Below are 20,601 nucleotides of genomic sequence, written 5' to 3'. Positions count from 1 at the left end.
GCCAGTGGAAGTGATGGTATTCCAGCTGAACTATTTAAAATTTTAAAAGATGATGCTGTTAAGGTGCTACACTCAATATGCCAGCAAGTTTGGAAAACTCAGCAGTGGCCAGAAGATTGGAGAAGATCAGTCTACATCCCAATCCCAAAGAAGGGCAGTGCCAAAGAATGTTCCAACTACCACACAATTGCACTCATTTCACACGCTAGCAAGGTTATGCTTAAAATTCTACAAGGAAAGCTCAAGCAGTATGTGGACCGAGAATTCCCAGAAGTGCAAGCTGGATTTAGAAGAGGCAGAGGAACCAGAGACCAAATTGCAAACATGCGCTGGATTATGGAGAAAGCTAGAGAGTTCCAGAAAGACATCTACTTCTGCTTCATTGACTATGCAAAAGCCTTTGACTGTGTCGACCACAGCAAACTATGGCAAGTTCTTAAAGAAATGGGAGTGCCTGATCACCTCATCTGTCTCCTGAGAAATCTCTATGTGGGACAAGAAGCTACAGTTAGAACTGGATATGGAACAACTGATTGGTTCAAAATTGGAAAAGGAGTACGGCAAGGCTGTATATTGTCTCCCTGCTTATTTAACTTATATGCAGAATTCATCACGCGAAAGGCTGGGCTGGATGAATCCCAAGCCGGAATTAAGATTGCCGGAAGAAATATCAACAACCTCAGATATGCAGATGACACAACCTTGATGGCAGAAAGTAAGGAGGAATTAAAGAACCTTTTAATGAGGGTGAAAGAGGAGAGCACAAAATATGGTCTGAAGCTCACCATCAAAAAAACGAAGATCATGGCCACTGGTCCCATCACCTCCTGGCAAATAGAAGGGGAAGAAATTGAGGCAGCGAGAGATTTTACTTTCTTGGGCCCCATGATCACTGCAGATGGTGAGAGCAGCCACGAAATTAAAAGACGCCTGCTTCTTGGGAGAAGGGCAATGACAGGCCTAGACAGCATCTTGAGAAGTAGAGATGTCACCTTACCAACAAAGGTCCGTATAGTTAAAGCTATGGTTTTCCCAGTAGTGATGTATGGAAGTGAGAGCTGGACCATAAAGAAGGCTGATCGCCGAAGAATTGATGCTTTTGAATTATGGTGCTGGAGGAGACTCTTGAGAGTCCCATGGACTGCAAGAAGATCAAACCTATCCATTCTTAAGGAAATCAGCCCTGAGTGCTCACTGGAAGGACAGATCGTGAAGCTGAGGCTCCAGTACTTTGGCCACCTCATGAGAAGAGAGGACTCCCTGGAGAAGACCCTGATGTTGGGAAAGATGGAGGGCACAAGGAGAAGGGGACGACAGAGGATGAGATGGTTGGATAGTGTTTTCGAGGTTACCAGCATGAGTTTGACCAAACTGCGGGAGGCAGTGGAGGACAGAGGTGCCTGGCGTGCTCTGGTCCATGGGGTCACGAAGAGTCGGACACGACTAAACAGCAACAACAACAACAGGTCCTGTTCCTAGGGAGGAAATGGCAGGGGCTTCTGGGTTCTGTATCCACCAAGCATGATTGAATGGGCCCCTTCCACATCCCCCTCCACCGGCCCGACAGCCTTTGATTCTAGCTTCAGCCATTTGGTAACGTTGATTTGATTTCCCTTCCCTTGTTCCCAATGTAAATCTTCACCATCCCTGTGTTCACTGACACTCATTTTCCCCATTAGGTGGTGTATTACGTGTTTTCCATCATTGGAATGGAAATCTTCCACGGGAAGGTCCAGTTCTTCGCTGGAAACAGCACCGTGCAACATGCCCTCTACTGCGGAAACCCTGCTCTGAAAGACACCACCTTTGCTCGGGCCAAATATTGCAAGAATAACTTCAATGACATTGCATCGTCTTTCGTCGTCCTAATGGAATTAACTGTTGTCAACCAGTGGCATGATATCCTTTGTAAAGCAGCATGGCTTTAAAAAAAAAATGCATTGGAAAGGAGTAAAAAGCCACCAAGGACTTCCCATCCTTTGGCAAAGCTGCACACCAAAACAATAACTATTATTATTTTATTTTATTTTATTTTATTTTATTTTATTTTATTTTATTTTATTTTATTTTATTTTATTTCTACCCTGCCCATCTGGCTGGGTTTCCCCAGCCACTCTGGGTCGCTTCCAACAAGCGATAAAAAATCTATTAATACATCAGTCATTAAAAACTTCCCTAAACAGGGCTGCCTTCAGATGTCTTCTAAACATCAGATAGTTGTTTATTTCTTTGACATCTGATGGGAGGGCATTCCACAGATCTCAGTGTGCCATGAGCAGAACAGGCCAGCCCTACTGTTGGGTAACAGTGACCTGTCCCTAGTGTTGAAACTGGAACCAATTGCTAGCCCAGGTGGCTCAGGTATGCAGAATAGGAATGGGGTGGGGGACAACATCCTGTCCTCCTCGGGCAGTGAAATGACAGAGAGTCATTTCAAGAACAAATGCATATATGCAAATCCGGTGTTAAATCTCCTTGAAAGCAATAGGAGTAAAAATATTCTCCTATAATAGTGTTTGTTTTTTATGGTTTGTAGTCACTGCTGTGCAAGTGGCTTTCCCTAATGTCCCAGGACTTCCTCCTTCCATTCACACTCTAAATCTAATCCAGTGGATCCCCCCAGACCTCTGGAGCTGATTTTGGGGGCTGTAGAAGAGAGGAAGTGCAGGGGAGAGCTCTATTGTACCAGCAGAAGCCCCACGTCCCGAGTGCAACAGCAGCAATTGGATACAACCCTAAATGTTAATTACCATTTGGGAAGGTTCAGTGATCAATGGCAAACTTCTAACAATTATTTCTGCAGCTTCTCTTATGTCACAGACATAATGGTCCTAGCACTTGCACCTGGTCAGGCTACGACACCTCTTTGGGTAATCGGAAGTTTACTTTCTAGGACACAATTTTTGTTTCTCTGTCCGAAAAATGGGGGTGTCAGCTAGATACATGTATGCATGGGTTTCCAAATCCCCCCCTTTTTTTTTGCAAGGAGAGGAGCTATTCTGTTTCTATGAAGCTGCTTTTGAAATTGTGAGGCAGGCCTTCTGCAGAAGCCTACGATATAGCATAGAGGAATGCTTTTGCAGAAAGATTTCTGAAAGGGGGAGAATAATGAGAGGCACTGGTATAAACAGACACGGTGGGCACTTTAGATCCATGCCATTAGTGAATGTTGCTAGCGAATGCAGTTAAAAGTAAAGGGACCCCTGACCATTAGGTCCAGTCGTGGCCAACTCTGGGGTTGCGGCGCTCATCTCACTTTATTGGCAGAGGGAGCCGGCGTACAGCTTCCGGGTCATGTGGCCAGCACACGGCGAACCAGAGCAGCACAGGGAAACATTGTTTACCTTCCTGCTGGAGCGGTACCTATTTATCTACTTGCACTTTGACATGCTTTCGAACTGCTAGGTTGGCAGGAGCAGGGACCAAGCCACGGGAGCTCACCCCATCACGGGGATTCGAACTACAGACCTTCTGATCGGCAAGCCCTAGGCTCAGTGGTTTAGACCACAGCGCCACTCGCGTCCCTTGAGAATGCAGTTAGCCAAGTTCAAATGGCTAAAAGCTTGGGGGATGGGGTGAATTGTGGAATTTGCTCCCATGAGAGAGGTAGACACGGCCACTGACTTGGATGGCTTTAAAAGAGGAATAGGCAAAAGCTGTGTTCTACCTCCACATGTGGAGGCAGTATGCCTCTGAATGCTTGCTGCTGTGAATCGCAGGTGGGGAAAAGAAGTCAGGTCCTGTTTCCAGGCTTCCCATAGTCATCTGGCTGGGCCACTCTGTGAACAGGACACTGGGGAAGAATGGCCATTGGTCTGGTCCAGCAAGCTCTTCCTACATTCCTAACTGGAGCCTAACTTGGCAGGTGGGCGAAGTTAGTAAGCATGCATATGGCAAACTTCCTTTCATAGTCCTTAACTTTCTACTCCTTGCCAGTGGATTTGCCCTTGTGACTCACGAGGCAGCAAAGCTGTACTTCATCACCTTTCATATTGTTGTGGTCATTATGATCATTAAGTAAGTGCAGTGGGTTCCTGCGCCTCCTTCCTGGGGATAGAGGTGGGGGCATTGGGTTGTATTCCACCTGAGTAGGACCAGTGAAGCAAATGAACATCAGTTAGTCCTAGTGAGAGTAGAACCACTGATGCTAATGGACATGGCAAGTGTGATATCAGACTCATTCTGCTTACCGTATTTTTCGCACCATAGGGCGCACCGGACAATAGGACGCACTTTGTTTTAGAGGGGGGAGAACAAGAAAAAAAAATCTCCCCCTCTCTGCCCAGCGCCCCTTCAGTGAAGCGGCAGGAGGCGCTGCACAGAGAGGGGGAGAACTTTCCCCCTCTTGTTTTCCCGCTCTAAAACAAGGTGCCGTTCAGACGGCTACCTTGGAAGCCTGGAGAGCGAGAGGGGTCGGTGTGCACTGACCCCTCTCGCTCTCCAGGCTTCAGGTTCCTTTCAACCTGCTCTTTGGGGCTGGCGGGGGGAAGCCCACCACCAGCCCCAAAGAGCAGGTCAGGGAGTAGCGGAAAGGCGCAGCGGAGAGGCTCCTGCCATAGCGCGTCACCTCTCCAGCCGGGAGAGGGTCGCGGGGCTATGGCTTCTATAGCCCCGCGACCCTCTCCCGGCTGGAGAGGTGACGCGCAGCTATAGAGGCTCCTGCCATAACCGCGCGTCACCTCTCCAGCCAGGAGAGGGTCGCAGGGCTATGGCGTCTTCGCTCCATAGGACGCACACACATTTCCCCTTCATTTTTGAAGGGGAAAAAGTGCGTCCTATAGAGCGAATAATACGGTATATTTAATGTGCCAAATGTGTGTGCGCTTGCAAGCAGAGTAATACTGATGCTCTGAAAATCCAGTGGGATTAAGGTACAGCATAAACATCTGTCCTCTTCTGTTCTAGGTGAAGAAACTGGGTTTGTGTGTTCATAGTGATGGGCTGCTTTGGGGAAAAAGTGGGGTATGAATTTAATAAATAAAATAATTAAAATAGGAAAAAAGTCTGTGGTGTGTTGATGGTGCCAGCTGCCACATGGACGGATGAGGTAGAGGGGGAGAAAGGATTGTTTTTGAGGTGCATTGTTTCCATGTGTCAACTTTTGATTTTTAGCATCTTTATAGCATTTATTCTGGAAGCTTTCTTTGTGGAGTATTCCCTTGAAAAGAGCGAAGTGGAAACTGCCATTGAGAAGAAAATCCAAGAACTTGGTGTGGGCATTCAGGAGTAAGTTAACCAAGGACAGAATAACATTTCCCTTCCAGTCCCATATACATGGCCCAATGAATGATGGCTGAGGGATGCTTGATTTGTATGGACTTGAGCAGCTGCCACCTGCGAAAACGGATGCTTCACTTATAACTTCTGTGGCCACTTGGCTGAATGTATTTACAATGGATCCACTTTCCCTTCAATGGTGGTCCAGATGTTGGACTACAACTCCCATTGGCCTTGCTGGCAGAGGTTGATGAGAGTAGTAGTCCACCAAAGTCTAGAAGGCACCCTCAGATGTCCACTCATGAACTGCAATTCTTAATAACTTTTGTATCTAACTGCTGTCATTGTTTGGTCATGTAAACTGATTCTTTAGTTTTAAGAATTGGAACAACCTGTCAACTTATTATATATAGAGAGAATGAATGAATGAGTAGGGTAGGAGAGCTTAAAAATGCCAATATATTTCACATCTGGCAACCCATGTGCCCCTTTGGTTTTGTGCTTAGTTTGTTTCTACTACATTATGAAGTCTCAATTTATTTTTAAAAATGAAACAAGAGAGGTGCAGGGCACCTGGCTGCTGTAGACCCCAGATCTATTTTAAACATTTACCTGAGAATAAGCCCCCCTGAATTCATTAGGACTTTATTGTTTAGCCCTGCTGAGGATTGCAGCCTTCAAGAAGAAAATTGCATTTCCAGTAAAAAGCTATGCACCTAACAGGAAAAGCATGATCTGCAGCCCTGTATGGAATGTATTGAGAAGGCAGGTGCTTATAGTTTTTGTGGTGGCTTTTTTTTTTTTAAGGGATGAACTACTAGAAGGTCAACTGATAGACAACATGGAAACCAGTGAAAATGACCTTGGAGGTGAAGAGGGAGCAGCAACAAAGAAGAAACCGAAAGGACTGATGTTTAAAGTTGCTTCCAAAAGTGAGTGTGCTGTCAAACTTTTTAAAGGGTTGCTGCTGAATGTTTAACATGGAACTTGGGTGAATGCCGCGGCGAGACTCCTTATGGGGTCCTCACCGCGGGATCACATTCACCCGGTGCTATACCAGCTGCACTGGCTCCAGGGGGAGTACAGGATCAGGTTTAAGGTGCTGGTTTTAATCTTTAAAGCCCTATACGGCCTAGGACCCTCGTACCTACGCGACCGCCTCTCCTGGTATGTCCCATGGAGGACTTTACAGTCTTCAAACAAAAACATCTTGGAGGTCCCGGGCCACAGGGAGGTTAGGCTGGCCTCAGCCAGAGCCAGAGCTTTTTCAGGCGTGGCTCCAATCTGGTGGAACGCTCTGTCACAAGAGACTAGGGCCCTGCAGGACTTGACATCTTTCCGCAGGGCCTGCAAGACAGAGCTGTTCCACCAGGCCTTTGGCCAGGGCAGTCTGACCCCCTCCTTCGGTAATCCTCACAGAACTCTAGCCCAATGGTTGCCATTAATTTGATTTTGAATTGATTTTAAAATGAATTGATTTTAGAATGCTGTGTTACTTTTATTGTTGTTAGCCGCTCTGAGCCCGGCTTTGGCTGGGGAGGGCAGGATATAAATAAAATCTCATTATTATTATTATTATATTTTTATTTTCCAAGACATGAGTGTGTTAACACGTTGATAAAACTGAAGTCCTACTGACCCAAGGGTCAGCCTAGGCTGCTGAGAGAAGTCAAAGTGGAATCCATTTTACATGGTGTAACTTGTCAGGTGCATTTGTACTGTTGTGCTCAAGGAAGCTTTGAGCTTCTCTATCACTGGAAATTAACATTGTTCAGCTTTTTGTCCCCAGGGTACAGGACGGTTGATGCTTTACTTCAACGCATGTTTGAAGCAGAGATACCTCCGGAAGAAGAAGGCCCTTCACTGGAGCAGATCTTAAACCTTTCACCGGATGACACTTACCTGAAGAATCCTACCTTCAACAGTGCGGTATAACTGGGAGCCGCTTTTCAGGTGGCTCACTAGCGGCCACCTTTAGAGCTACCACATGCAGATAAGAGGTACTGATGCTCTGCTCTCTAATCCCTTCCTCCAATGAACAGAGCATCCCACAGTGCTATTTTTTTAAAGTGTATAAAATCATGAAAATTGCAGTATTTTTTATAAAGGGGAAAAAAGCACATTGAATGTGTCTAAAATACTTGACTCTCTCCAAAGATACTTAGCATGCTATCTAAATACATAGTACTAAAACCTGTATAAAATGTCTAATATTTACCTCTGTAACCTGTTTTGATACAGTAATGCTTTTCCTTGGGTGCATTATCAACCATTGTGGGGTAAACCAATAAAAAGTTATAAAGAGAAGGCTGTTTCTATCTCTCCTCTTTTTCCTGCCTATTATCCTGATGAATCTTTAAAGCAAGGAGAAAGGAAACAAATGGATTTTGTCTTGTGGCCTGGTTTAAAAATGCTACATCTTTGCGCAAACTGATACCTAACAGGTAAAGAGTGCTTAAAAGCGGCGATCTCTGGGCCGTGTTTGGCAAAGTTAATTATCGGAAGATATTAGCAGCCAAAATTCAAATGTCAGAGTTGACACCAGTTTGAAGGCTGGTTCATATGGGTGAGGCAGCTGCCTCTTAAGTCATGCAGAAGCAGAGCAGGCACAACCCCTACCAGCCTGCAGCTGGCAACGTGTGACATAAGTCTTAAAGGCATGCTTTCCCTGTTTATGGGGAAAAGATTGCGCAGAAGCCATAAATATGAGCCAGCAGTATGAGGCGGCTGCTAAAAAAGCAAATGCAATCATAGATTGTATTAATAGAAGGAGTGTTCACATCACATGAGAGGCAATAGTTCCACTATTCTGTATAGCTCAGGTTGAAGGGCCATAGATTCCTGTCTTGAAGGTTGGACTAAACTACTTTCAGGGTCCTTTTTAATTCCAGGATACGTCGCATGATGCAGAGGAACAGATTGTACCCTCTGCTCCAACACAGAGTACTTCATGCCAACTGCATTTACTAATTGAGCCATACTCATGCTCCTGCTGCTAATTTATTAAAGAACATTTTGTTGTTGATCTTAATGTTTTTAGCAACATGATCCCGCTTGCTTCTTTTGCTAAAGTTTCTATATATATTTGGACGAGGCTTCTATATTTTGAAGGATGCCTTCTAGCCTCCAATAGCTTTTGACTGTTTGTTAACCAAACCAGCATCCTCTTGGCCTTGCTGCTCCCTTCCTGATCTGTGGGATACACCCTAGCTGAGCGTCTAATATTGTGCTTTGCAACAACTCCCAACTTCCTTTCTAAAAAATCCCCCTTATTTGGGGGGGGCAGTTTGTCTTTTGAAGACAAATGCAACCATGTTAGATTTTCTTAGCAATCGGCCATTTACATATCTTGAATTTGATAGCACCGTGGTCACTGTTCCCATGTGCTCAAACAACACATTGTGCAAGAATCGCACTGCCATGGACTGGGAACTTTAAAGCGTTAAGATCGGAATGTAGAAAATATGAGAACAAGAAGAAGGCAGTAATGAAAATATTGGAGATATACTTCAGAGGTCCAGACTATGGGAAGCCCGAAAAATTAATTTGGATTGTAATTTGGCTGTTTTTTTGTTTTAATTATTTTTAATAGGATTATGATTTGATAGATTTGTTAATTGAATGTTATGATGTGATAGATTTGTTAATTGGATGTTCTTATTGGAAAACTAAAAAATGATTTATTTTTAAAAATGGTTTAGAGCACAGTGCCACCCACGTTCCTTTATTTGGATGTAGGGGACAGGAAGAGGAAGTCTGTTCTTGTAAGATTGGATGTTACCATAGTAAACTGTTCGGAGCCTGAAAAACTCATTCCAAAATATGGCAGTTAAAATCTCTGCTCTACATATGTAATGTAATTGGCTATATTGATTTACAATTTTATTTGTTAAATTTGCTCAATAAAAATAGACCCCCTTCTATAAACATCCTCATCTTAGCTGTTGCAGTACTGGATTTTTCTCCCCAAGCCTTTATAATATATTCTTCTCCATCCACTCGTCAGAGTACCCTGGGGTTCCATTCACAATCCTTTCCCTATTCTCTTAGCTACCCAGTTTCCAAGCTGCAATACTTGTTTCTTAGGCACTGTTAAATTTATTAAATTCATAGTTACAATAAGGTGGGGAGCATTTTCTATTAAGGCGGGTTTGTGGGCCTTGGAGTCCCAAGATTCACTTCCGTGAATGTTTGTTTTCCACGAGCAACACTGCAAGCCTTTTACGGAGCACTGCCACTTTACTGGCGCAAGTGCTCAGAAATACGTCTCTCAGTCTTGCCCGCAGCGCTCCCAACGAAGGAATGTGGTTGCAGTCTTGTACATTCAGCAAGGTGAAGAAGAAATCAGTCCAGAGCTCTGCATTAGGGAACCTGGAAGATGAAGCACAAGGTTAAAGACTTTACAGGCATCATTAAAAATGCCCACTGCAAAATCTGCTGCGTCCTAATATGCAAGATCAATGTTGGTCTCCCTTAACCAAGAAAAGTCTTATTAGTCACTGGGTAAGATTTCACCCATTTAACACGCAGCCAGGATACTACCCAACACAAGTGCAAAAGAGTAAAAGTAAAATGCTTCTTTCAAGCCTAGTTTCGGTCAAGGGGTGGGAAACACCACTGTGCAGGCAAGTGTGCCAATAGGCAACCTCTGATTTTAGAAGCTGGTGAACATGTGTTTTATGCTAGCAGGCTTTTAAAGTCTAGGAGGCAAGGGTCTTTGACATCACTGGTTGTTGCTTAACTGCATTCTTCTTTATTTAGTTACAGTGGTGCCTCGCAAGACGAAAAGAATCCGTTCTGTGATTCTCTTCGTCTAGCGGTTTTTTCGTCTTGTGAAGCAAGCCCATTGAAGGATTAGCAGATTAGTGCTATTAGCGGCTTATCTACTGATCGGATCAGCTGATAAGCGGCTTAGCGGCTTAGAAAAAGGGGGGAAAGGGGGGAAAAACCAGCAGGAACTCGCAAGACATTGTCGTCTTGCGAAGCAAGCCCATAGGAGATTCGTTTTGCGAAGCACCTCCAAAACGGAAAACTCTTTCGTCTAGCGAGTTTTCCGTCTTGCGGGGCACCACTGTATTTATAGGCTGCCTTGCTGACTATACCCCCATGCAGGGTAAAGTAACAAATGTCAAAAAAATATGTCCAAAAAAAGTCAATGCCCAGCATGAACAAAGTACAATTCCTAGAACATCCCCCCCAGACTGCAGAGGAATATGTAGCAGGTGAGTAGACATGTTATGCATTACGCCAAAGGCAGACATTTTGGAAAAAGACTTGTTCTTGACCAACCTCCTAAAGACAGCATCAGGTTTCCAGACTCCATCCTCCTGTTTCACTTTCATGTATGTGCCAAACAGCATGCAGTAGACTGTTGCAGCAATACCAAAGTAATCAGTCTAAAAAATAAGGACATGTTTGTAGAAAGCTTCACAGCTACACAGGAAGGAAAAATTAATATATTCCTCAAGGTTTCTGGTGATCTTCAAGTAGTCCGTGCTTCTGAACTGCTGTACATGTAGTTTTCAAGATCTAATCTTACCGTTTGGTGTGGTGTTTTGTTTTTTTCAGATCTCACCCTTCTGGCACTGAGCTCTGGGTGGCACAGAAATTTTCTCCCCCACCTCAATTTTATTTTCACAAGAGTTCTGTGAGGTAGGGTTAGGCTGAGAGTTGGTGACTGGCCAAGGTCAACCAGTGAGATTCATGCCTGGACAGGAATTTGAACTCAGGTCTCTAGTCCTAATCCAGCATTCTAACCAGCACACCGCCTAGTGTGAACTTTGAACGTTCAAAGTTCATGATATTTTTTAGTACTTCTGCACACCACCAGCCTTCCAAAAGCAGTGAGCCGCAAGTCCTGATTGAAATGAAGACCCAATGGCTACCAATAGATTTTTAATTTGCGCGGCGTCTGTCACCAATGTTGCTGCTTTATAACTAGTCAAAAATTTTGGCCACTGAGTTTAGTGCTGGCTCAAGACCCAGAAAGCTGTCTGTGGACAAACGCCGGCTCCCTCGGCCTATAGAGCGTGATGAGCGTGCAACCCCATTGTTGTCCGCAACTGGACCAAATGGTCAGGGGTCCCTTTACCTTTACACACCGCCCGGCAGCAGCTCTCTCAGGCTTTCAGACAGGAAATATTCCTTGCCTGGTGATGCCAGACATTGAACCTGGAAGCAGATGTTCTACCCCTAAGATATGTCCCAGACTGCATATACAAAGACAAAAACCATGCACTTGCCCCATACCTGGTAATTCCATGGCTTGTTTGTCATCATCTCAATACACTGAAATCCAGATGTTTTGCATTTTCCTGTGAATACAGTTCCTGCAGGGAACAGGCTCATGTCTATGCTTCGGCCAAAGTCAATTATGGTCAAGCCATGAGACACGCTATCCACGTCGCAGGTGTCGTCATCCAAAAACCTTTTGCGATTCAAAGAAATCGAACCATTATTTCCAATACGGCAAGGCAGGTTATTTTGATTGTTGTTGTTTTTTTTAAAAAAAGGTAAAACTCACAAGCGAAATACTTGCCTTGCACTGAAAATAAAGTTGTCGGGTTTAATGTCGCCATGAATTATCCCACAGCTGTGAAGCTCTTCGACCATGCGCAAAATGTGTATGGTGAAGTAGATAACAAGAACTTGAGGCATCACTTTCTCCACCAGCTTTTTGTATATGTTTATGGTGTTCTGAAGTTGAGAGAGTTGGGGGTGGGGAAGAGAAGATGCTTATGAATGAGCCTAGCCATGAGCGGACAAATTAAGGCATAAGGCTGAAATCCTACATATGCTGAACCAAGGAGCATGTTTCAATGAACATTTGCGTAAACATGCATACAGCTAGGATACAAGAGTACAATAGAAACTTACATGAACATGCTAGACCAGAGATAGGAAACCAAATACGACTCTCTGCACCTCTCTATCTGGCCCTTGGGGCTCTTCCCTGGGACACATCCTTCACTGACCCTGCTTCGTGCCCTTCCTTAAGTGTTTTTGCCTGGCTAGACTATGCCCTTGATCTCTGATAAGGTTTCTTGCTTGCCTGGAGGAGAGTGAGGTACAAAAGTGTGTGCAGAATCTAGCCTACTGTACAATGGGGAGTTTCACATTTATTGCTCCGCCCACTTTTGCCTTTGACCCCGCCCACTACTGGCATGTGGTCCCCAGAAGCTTGCCCAGAACGGTACAGTGGTACCTTGGGTTACAGACGCTTCAGGTTACAGACTCCGCTAACCCAGAAATAGTACCTCGGGTTAAGAACTTTGCTTCAGGATGAGAACAGAAATCGTGCTCCGGTGGTGCGGCAGCAGCAGGAGGCCCCATTAGCTAAAGTGGTACCTCAAGTTAAGAACAGTTTCAGGTTAAGAACGGACCTCTGGAACGAATTAAGTTCTTAACCCGAGGTGCCACTGTATATTCCCGATTTGGACCAAGACCACCCTCAGTAAAGCTAACATTCATTGATACCCAGACCGCACTCACCAGCAAAGTCCCGTAATTGTAAAGCTCGCCAACTAAAATGCTTCCATTGTGGAAAAAGTGAGCAGAATAGAACTGGATGAAAAGATGGCGCAAGCTTGGCTTAAGCCTTTCTGTTAGCTGAGCTACTATGTAGAATTCCCAGGGGCTTGCTGGCTTCTGCACCTGCAAATAAATGCACAAACACTTTTAGGGTACTTATTATTACCGTACTGGCCTAAATATAAGCTTCACCCCCCCCCCAATTCCGACCGTGAAAAGTTAAAAGTGCAGCTTAAATTCGCAAAAATTGGCTTTTATGATATCACTGCTGAAACAGACATACCGTAAAACGAAACGGGTGTGAGTGCGGAATTTTAAGGGAGCGGCTTATATTCGGGTATTGTCTTTTCCCCCCTTGAATTTTAAAGGTGTGGCTTATATTTAGGTGCGGCTTATATTTGGGTGCGCCTTATATTCGGACCAATACGGTATTATTTATTGAATTTGTTAGTTGCCTTCTCTTGCCCAGGGCAAGTTCATTTTCTGCAGCGAATGGAGGAGACCCAAGGAAGGCTTGCTCCTCCCACTCATCTATAGATCTCCTCCTCCACTGAAGGAAAAGAGAACATTGGACAAACCACGCTGAGTTCATTTTCAGCGGGGTCGGAGTAGAGATGATTCATGGGAAGGGGGAGGAGCAACATGCAGGAAAAAGCCACCACCACTGCAGGAAAAAGTGACTTCATGAATCCATGTTAGGCACTTGCCCAAATGGTCGGGGGTTGGGAAGGGGATTGGAGAAGGGCAGGGTGGACACAATTATCACTAAAATAAAAATTATTGCAAATCCCACTACAGATAGGACCTTCTGCCAAAAGGTGCAATGGCCAAAGGACGGAAGTGTCTCTTGTACCATGGATCAATCCATCTGTGTGATGGCATCTGTGTGAAACATACAGAGCAAGTGGCAACCCAACACTCTCTTATTCCCATATAGTTCCTAGTCTTAACCTTTAAACTCTTTATAAGCTTAAGTACATGAAGACAGAAGAGTCTGCTTAGGAAGCGTCCACATCTGACCTTTAAACAACAGCACTACGAGATGGCATTTGTTTTCAGGTAAGCAACTGAAGCCCAAAGCCCACTTACTTTCAGTACGACTTTCCGATTATTTTTTGTGTTGTCCATATCAAGGACAGACGCTTGATAGACGCGTGCAAAAGCTCCTTCTCCCAGTAAGCAGTCAACATGAAAGGATGTGGTTGCTAAGCAAGTGACAAGGAGAAAGAAGAGGAGGAAATGTAGAAAAAGGAATTAGAATACAGCAGAAATGACCCATTTCAAACTCGTGTGCTAACTTTCTGGCCTGACAGTGGTACCCCCTCCAGGTATGAAGGCGCATGAAACAGGTCAAGTAGGTCTGTGGGTGGACAGGGAACCATATGGAAACCTAGGTAGGTACACTGTCTTGAGTCTCATTCTACTCATTCTACTGTTCAGGGAAGTTTTTAATGTGTGACATTTTAGTGTATTTTTGCTCTCTGTGGAAGCCGCCCAGAGTGGCTGGGGAAACCCAGCCAGATGGGCAGGGTACAAATAATAAATTATTATTATTACTCATTCCTCTGATTTCAGAGATTGATGCAGGAACTGCCCACACATTTTCAAGCATGCATTGTAGCTGCTGTAAGAGTTAGCTACTTTTTTTTTTTTAAGAATTAAGCAACTCCATGAAAGCTAAATTTCTCAGAATGATGAATCCTGCACCATATCCTGTACAGTGGTACCTCGGATTAAGTACTTAATTTGTTCTGGAGGTCCGTTCTTAACCTGAAACTGTTCTTAACCTGAAGCACCACTTTAGCTAATGGGGCCTCCCGCTGCTGCCACGCGATTTCTGTTCTCACCCTGAAGCAAAGTTCTTAACCCAAGGTACTATTTCTGGGTAAGCGGAGTCTGTAACCTGAAGCGTATGTAACCTGAGGTCCCACTGTACATCTGAAGACCCCTGATTTAGTATTGTGCAAGGCAGACAGTGATGCACAATAGGACTGGCTCTGCAAAAACATTCGCTTTGGAGTAAAAAAAGCCCAAGACTTCATTATTCTTGCGAAACACAAACAAGTCCCAGCTTCTCACTTTCTGTCTGGCATCCTCCAGTGAATGTAAACTGACTACTGCTTTCAGACCTCTGTCCACATCACACAGTTTAAACTGACATATGTGGGGGGGAAACCAAGTATAGTATGTATGCAGGTCTTACCCAATTTGAGTTCAGCTTTCGGTTTGAGAACTGGAAGACCTGATTCCCATTCAAAAGTATTTGAGTAGGCACTGATTGGCTTGGGCAGCCCAAGCAGAAGCTGATGAATTAAGCTGTTGCTCCAAGGGTCTTCAACTACTTCAGGAGAAAAAGGATTCTGGTTAAGTCATTTAAATCAGGGAAATAACAAGATTTCCTCATTGACAGGCATCATCAACGTTTGAAAAGACAAGCCTAAATGACAGAGACCAAAAGAAACGGCATGGAGATTCAGCCAATGGACTGCGATGAAACACTGAGCACTTGGGATACACATTTATTCCCTATAATTTGGAACATCGCCATTTCTTTATTTGAACATTTTCTACCCCCGCCTTTTCTCTCTTAAAAAATGGGCACAAGGCAACTAAAGAATCCAGTGAGCTGGTGTAGTATACTGCTAAATCTTGCATTCTCTGGAGCAACTGGGAGAAACAAACCATAAAGCCATAATTAAGCTCGGCTTTGCATCTGAAACCAGGGTTGTGGTTTGTTGCTCCCTAGGAAGTCAGGACTCATAAACTAACACAATCCCACCCAGGTTTGGACGTAACCCGTGTAAACCGAGCTTAACTGGCATTTTCTGGTTAGATGCAGAATGGCCAGCTGCAATATAAAATAAAGTGCTTATAGTCAGGCAAGTTCGCCTAGGAAGACCATTTTTTACAGCCCTGTATTCTTAGACATATTCTTCCTGGGACAGCAACTTTTCCTTTACCCTGAGTCAGTGGACAGGCAGACAGTGGAATGGTGTGGAATGGTGTAGAGGCAAGTTGCGCAGCACAAGCAAAATCTCCTGTGCTGCCTGGAGTAGGAGCCAGGGTCTTGTTGCAGAAATTAGCCCACACGGTGCAGTCATCCTTCGGGCCCTCGGTTGGCGGATTTACCTCCTAAAGACAGCAACACACAAGCTACATCCACCTTTCCATTCAAAGCAGAAAGCAGAATTTCACATCCCAAAAGTTAGGGACCTATAAAGGAAAATCCCGCCCCCCTGCCCCCGGATTTTATTTTGTTTGGCAATAGCAGAAGTTTTACAAGCTTAATCTCCCCTGATGCAGGCTAGGTGCACATAGCAAATGTGTGATGATGTGCACATAAGGAGTTTGTGAGGCCATGTGCACATAAACAAATACATTCAGATGTAACACCAAACCACAGTTTGGCAATTGGGAGAGGAACAATCAACTCTTGCAACAATTGTATGTCCTCACAAAGTGAACATAGCTGGGTGGCCTGTTATATCGCTCACCAGGGCTTTCATTTATTTTATTTAAAAATTATTTTATTTGCCCTAGCCACTCTGGGCAGCTTTTAACATAGTCTAAGAACACAACTGTGCATCAAATATTAAAAACTTCCCAATACAGGGCTGCCTTCAGATGTCTTCTGAAAGTCAGATAGTTCTTTATCTCCTTGACATATGACGGAAAGGTATTCCACAGGGTGGCTCCATATAACTTCACTTCTCACAGTGGGGGAACCGCCAGAAGGCCCTCAGAGCTGGACATCAGCATCTGAGCCAAGGCTGTTTAGGACTACAACTCTCATCAGCCCAAGCTACCATGGCCAACCGTCAGGGATGATGGGAGTTGTAGTCCAACAGCATCTGCAGGGCTATTGGCTCACCATCGTTGGGTTGATCCTCTCCTAAGACAATGCCTACTAAGACACGCGAGTGCCACATCCAAACACTTTCTTTAAAACGTTTGATTTTCCTCATATGCAAATTTAAGCAGCTATACATAAATCAACTAAAACTCCATGATCAATCGACAATGGTTTATTTAGTCATCTGACAGCCCAAGCTCTTTCTCAATTAAGATTTTTATTTAGTTTTTTTTCCTTTAACAGAAACAACAAAAGACAAGAACAAAAAAAGGTTGACTCTGAGAGGGAGTGGGGGAGACAAGTTGAGAGGGGTCAGCACAGGTTGTGGCAGCCCACTTTGTACCCTACACAGATCTGAAGCTTAATTTACAAAACCTAGTAGTAAGGAAGAAGCATGCCCCAGGGGTGAGGCAGCATAATTCCAAGGAGGCTCTATGTGGGATGGGAGGACTACTGGGAGACTTCTCTCAAAACACTTGAAGAATCCTGCATTCTCAAAATCCTTGACATATGTCTCTGTTATAAATGCCATTCACTTACTGCTGATTTGGCAGCACAGCTGACTGTGGGACGTTCTCCAAAGACTTTGGATCCTGTCAACTTTGGGGGATGCACGGGAACACTGAAAGGAAAAGTTCAATTCTGGAGCAAATCTTTCGGGCAGAGCAATTCACACAGAGAATGAACGACGGTCCAAAATGGCCACTGTTCTCGATAAGCCAGGTTTGTAAGTCGCACAACTTCATTTTGTTGCCTTTTTAGTAAATATGAACCTGACATCCCCACTGCAGGCGTGGAACATGCTAATGGTGACAAGGATATATGCTTATATGTGCAGCTCAGAGACTTGTGAATGCTCTCGTTTCCTCACATGTTCTTTTAAGCCCCATCTGAAATGCCAGAGTAATGTACCTAGTCATTAGGCCTCAACTCTTTAGTCATGCCAACCAGATGCGATTTCAAAGAGATTTACTATGGGAAGTATCAACAAGATGCGAAAGAGAAGAGTTAATTAAGTCTGGCTCCTTTTATTTTACATACCCTGCTCTTTCTTCAGGAAACTCAGAACCATTTATAGAGAACTGCCAGGCAACCTTCTATCTAGGTAATGATCAGTCTGATCCTTACGTAGCTTTAGCAGTGCGGCAGCATCACACGCTTTTGGACCACTCTGAGATGCATGGCAGCGTATGTAACATTGAAAGAAACAGTGGTGAGACTTTTTGCCTGAACTGAGAGAAGCCCAAAGATGGGGGCAAGAGGCTATCTGAGATAACACAGTGCCACTGGCTCCTATACACAGGTGTTGCCAAACAGTTCAACTCACCCTGCATTCTCGTCTTCAAAGATCGTAAAGGCAGGTGGTGCCACAGGAGCACTGGGCTTAATGCTGGAAGCCTTGCCCAGTCCTAAAAAGGTCAGAAAAGGGGGGAGGGGGAGATAGAGAGAGATAATTTATTATGGTTGGAGACCAGCTTATAAAACACACTTGGGGGTACAGTCCCAGAAGGAAAACAAACAATTAAAACAATGTACAACAATAAATTTAAAATTTATAAATGCGATAAGCGTATAGACACTTAAAACTTTAAGATAAACTACCACAGAGAGCTGACCCAGAGTCACCCATGGAACCGAGTTTGGGGATATTCTTAACGGACTAGTTTGAGTCGGGAGATGGTCTGCGCCTACAAGTCTGTACACAGAATCTGGCGACCATCCGGGTCGTCTTCTGATCTTTGCCTAACAGGAAAAGGCCAATTTTTTGCTTTTCCAGGAGGTCAGTGAGCCTCACCAGAAGGGGAATCAATGGTCTTACTAGGTGCCTCTTCATAAAAGGGACATCTAAAGAACAAGTGTTCTGGGCTTCCTATCTCCCCCAATGAACAGGCGCAAAGTCTCTGAGCATATGGGACATTTTTAAAGGCTCCTTCCAGGACCGGCGAGGGCAGAGCCGAGCTTCTGGCGGGAGGGGGAGAGAAACAGATTTTGGCTTTTCTTAGTAGGAAGGGAGAGAAAATGACGGTAAGACAACCCTCTGCACATTGATCTCTCCGCCACTGTGGATAACATTATGAATTGAACAGTCTATTACAGTTTTACCCTGCCCTTCCTCCATGGAGCTCAAGCAGGACACTCCCAGAGTGGCTTACAGGTATAATAATTATAATAATAATAATAATAATAATAATAATAATAATAATAATAATAATAATAATAATTTATTTATACCCCGCCCATGCACTCTGGGCAGCTTTCAACAAAATATTAAAATACAGTAATGCATCAAACATTAAAAGCTTCCCTAAATAGGGCTGCCTTCAGATGTCTTTTAAAAGTCTTTTTAAAAGTCTGGTAGTTGTTGTTCTCTTTGACATCTGGTGGGAGGGTGTTCCACAGGGTGGGCGCCACTACCGAGAAGGCCCTCTGCCTGGTTCCCTGTAACCTGGCTTCTTGCAGTGAGGGAACCGCCAGAAGGCCCTCTGCACTGGACCTCAGTGTCCAGGTAGAACGGTGGGGGTGGAGACGCTCCTTCAGATATACTGGACCGAGGCCATTTAGGGCTTTAAAGTTCAGCACCAACACTTTGAATTGTGCTCGGAAACATACTGGGAGTCAATCCATCTATTGGTAAGGCTACAAAAGTCCCCTGCCTGAAAACCTGGAAGGCTGCTACCTGTCAGTGTAGACAATACCAAGCCAGTTGGATCTATGGTCCGATTTGGAAAAAGGCAGCTCCGTAGGTACAAAGACTAATCCAATTAAGTGTGCCTAACACCTGCTGTATTCCATTTCAAAACTCTACAGAATTTGGGACGTCCAACATCATACCCGGACTTCTCTCTCCAAGCACCCCCTCTTTAAAACAAAAAACCCCCTGAGAACTCAAAAATGTATTCACTATTTTGGTTGCTCAAAAAAAATTTCCTTATTGTGCCCTGTCCATCACCCACCCACAAAGGAACAATAGTAGATTACCATGTCTGGCCAACAAGGCACTTGTTTACCTTTATAACACTCAGGATTAGATATATACCAATAAAAAAAATGATGCAACATGTGCCGGTTCAACTCCCCAACATCTATAGACATATATACCGTTATTTCTACAGTAGGCTTCAAACTCATCTTCATCTTCTGAAAGTATAGTAGTATCTTTGAAGGAAGATGCTTGGAAGACATCCATGATAAATCCTAGCAAAGGAAGAAAAATTAAAAACAGATGCCAGGTTTAAAAAAAAGCCAACCCGGGATACATTTAGTCAAGAATATAGCTCGTCGTGAGCAGCAAGAGGTTTGCTACCTGCATTCTGCAGCGAAGAAACTATCTTAGCTCAGTAGTCAAGACCATCCCCTTTGCATTCACACAGTCCCAGCTTCTGCCCTACTAAAAAGGCTTGCACATGTTAACTAGGCTCAAGACCCCAGGCAAACTGACCCAAAGATGTGCCTCCAGAGAAGATATAAACTTTGCTGGATGTTAGCTTTTGTCCTTTTCTCAGAACAAATGCAGAAATATATATTCAAAACTGAGCTGCCGTTGGTTGATTTCTGTAACCTTCTGGAGAATCTTTTAATATTATGTATTAACTGACATTTCACACCTCCATTCTAGGGAAATGCAATAGGACGTAACTGCTGGAAATGTCAGTTTCCTAAAGCCAACCATATGCACAGCCTTGTTTTAAGCAGTGCTTTCTTTTTCCTTTAAAAATGTTTAGGGGTACTCTCATTTTGACTCAAGAAAATCACCATTTTATAGTTCAAATCGGGGAGAAAAAATGCAGTAAATGGACAAAAGTAAAAAGATTCACAAAATGTTTAGGGGTATGTGTACTTCTGCGTACCCCCAGAAAAAGCACTAGTTTTAAGTATTACCTTGGTAGCCATAAGTAACCAAGAATTCCATATAGGTGAATGAGCAGGCTGGCAAAAGAGGGATGAATAGCTCCAGCCCTGTTTGACTAGCCCACTTGATTTCAGTGCTAACTGCAGAAAAA

At 44.1% G+C, this 20,601-nt stretch overlaps 2 protein-coding genes across 6 annotated transcripts in view; one reads left to right on the top strand and one right to left on the bottom strand.

The window, feature by feature from the left end:
• The window catches only part of LOC308583973 (two pore calcium channel protein 1-like), a 41,461-nt gene extending 33,937 nt beyond the window's left edge, over positions 1 to 7,524 (top strand). For all 5 annotated transcript variants that reach the window (XM_081188528.1, XM_081188527.1, XM_081188526.1 and 2 more), the window contains exons 15-19: positions 1,680 to 1,899; positions 3,927 to 4,017; positions 5,113 to 5,226; positions 6,025 to 6,149; positions 7,007 to 7,524. In XM_081188528.1, the coding sequence (XP_081044654.1) occupies positions 1,680 to 1,899; positions 3,927 to 4,017; positions 5,113 to 5,226; positions 6,025 to 6,149; positions 7,007 to 7,152 (696 nt within the window). In that variant the 3' untranslated portion in view covers positions 7,153 to 7,524. The remainder of the gene's footprint in view (positions 1 to 1,679; positions 1,900 to 3,926; positions 4,018 to 5,112; positions 5,227 to 6,024; positions 6,150 to 7,006) is intronic.
• A 1,777-nt stretch (positions 7,525 to 9,301) lies between these two features.
• The window catches only part of BUB1 (BUB1 mitotic checkpoint serine/threonine kinase), a gene marked incomplete at its 5' end in the record, with an annotated part of 28,931 nt that continues 17,631 nt past the window's right edge, over positions 9,302 to 20,601 (bottom strand). The window contains 12 exons of the mRNA XM_081187129.1: positions 9,302 to 9,588; positions 10,507 to 10,613; positions 11,467 to 11,644; positions 11,756 to 11,913; positions 12,709 to 12,870; positions 13,837 to 13,952; positions 14,951 to 15,088; positions 15,708 to 15,879; positions 17,141 to 17,222; positions 17,928 to 18,009; positions 19,700 to 19,804; positions 20,480 to 20,590. Of these exons, the coding sequence (XP_081043255.1) occupies positions 9,393 to 9,588; positions 10,507 to 10,613; positions 11,467 to 11,644; positions 11,756 to 11,913; positions 12,709 to 12,870; positions 13,837 to 13,952; positions 14,951 to 15,088; positions 15,708 to 15,879; positions 17,141 to 17,222; positions 17,928 to 18,009; positions 19,700 to 19,804; positions 20,480 to 20,590 (1,607 nt within the window). The remainder of the gene's footprint in view (positions 9,589 to 10,506; positions 10,614 to 11,466; positions 11,645 to 11,755; positions 11,914 to 12,708; positions 12,871 to 13,836; positions 13,953 to 14,950; positions 15,089 to 15,707; positions 15,880 to 17,140; positions 17,223 to 17,927; positions 18,010 to 19,699; positions 19,805 to 20,479; positions 20,591 to 20,601) is intronic.

Source organism: Podarcis bocagei, assembly GCF_964188305.1.
Source record: "Podarcis bocagei genome assembly, chromosome: 3".
NCBI classification, from domain to species: domain Eukaryota; kingdom Metazoa; phylum Chordata; class Lepidosauria; order Squamata; family Lacertidae; genus Podarcis; species Podarcis bocagei.
This window is presented reverse-complemented; position numbering and strand designations above follow the sequence as displayed.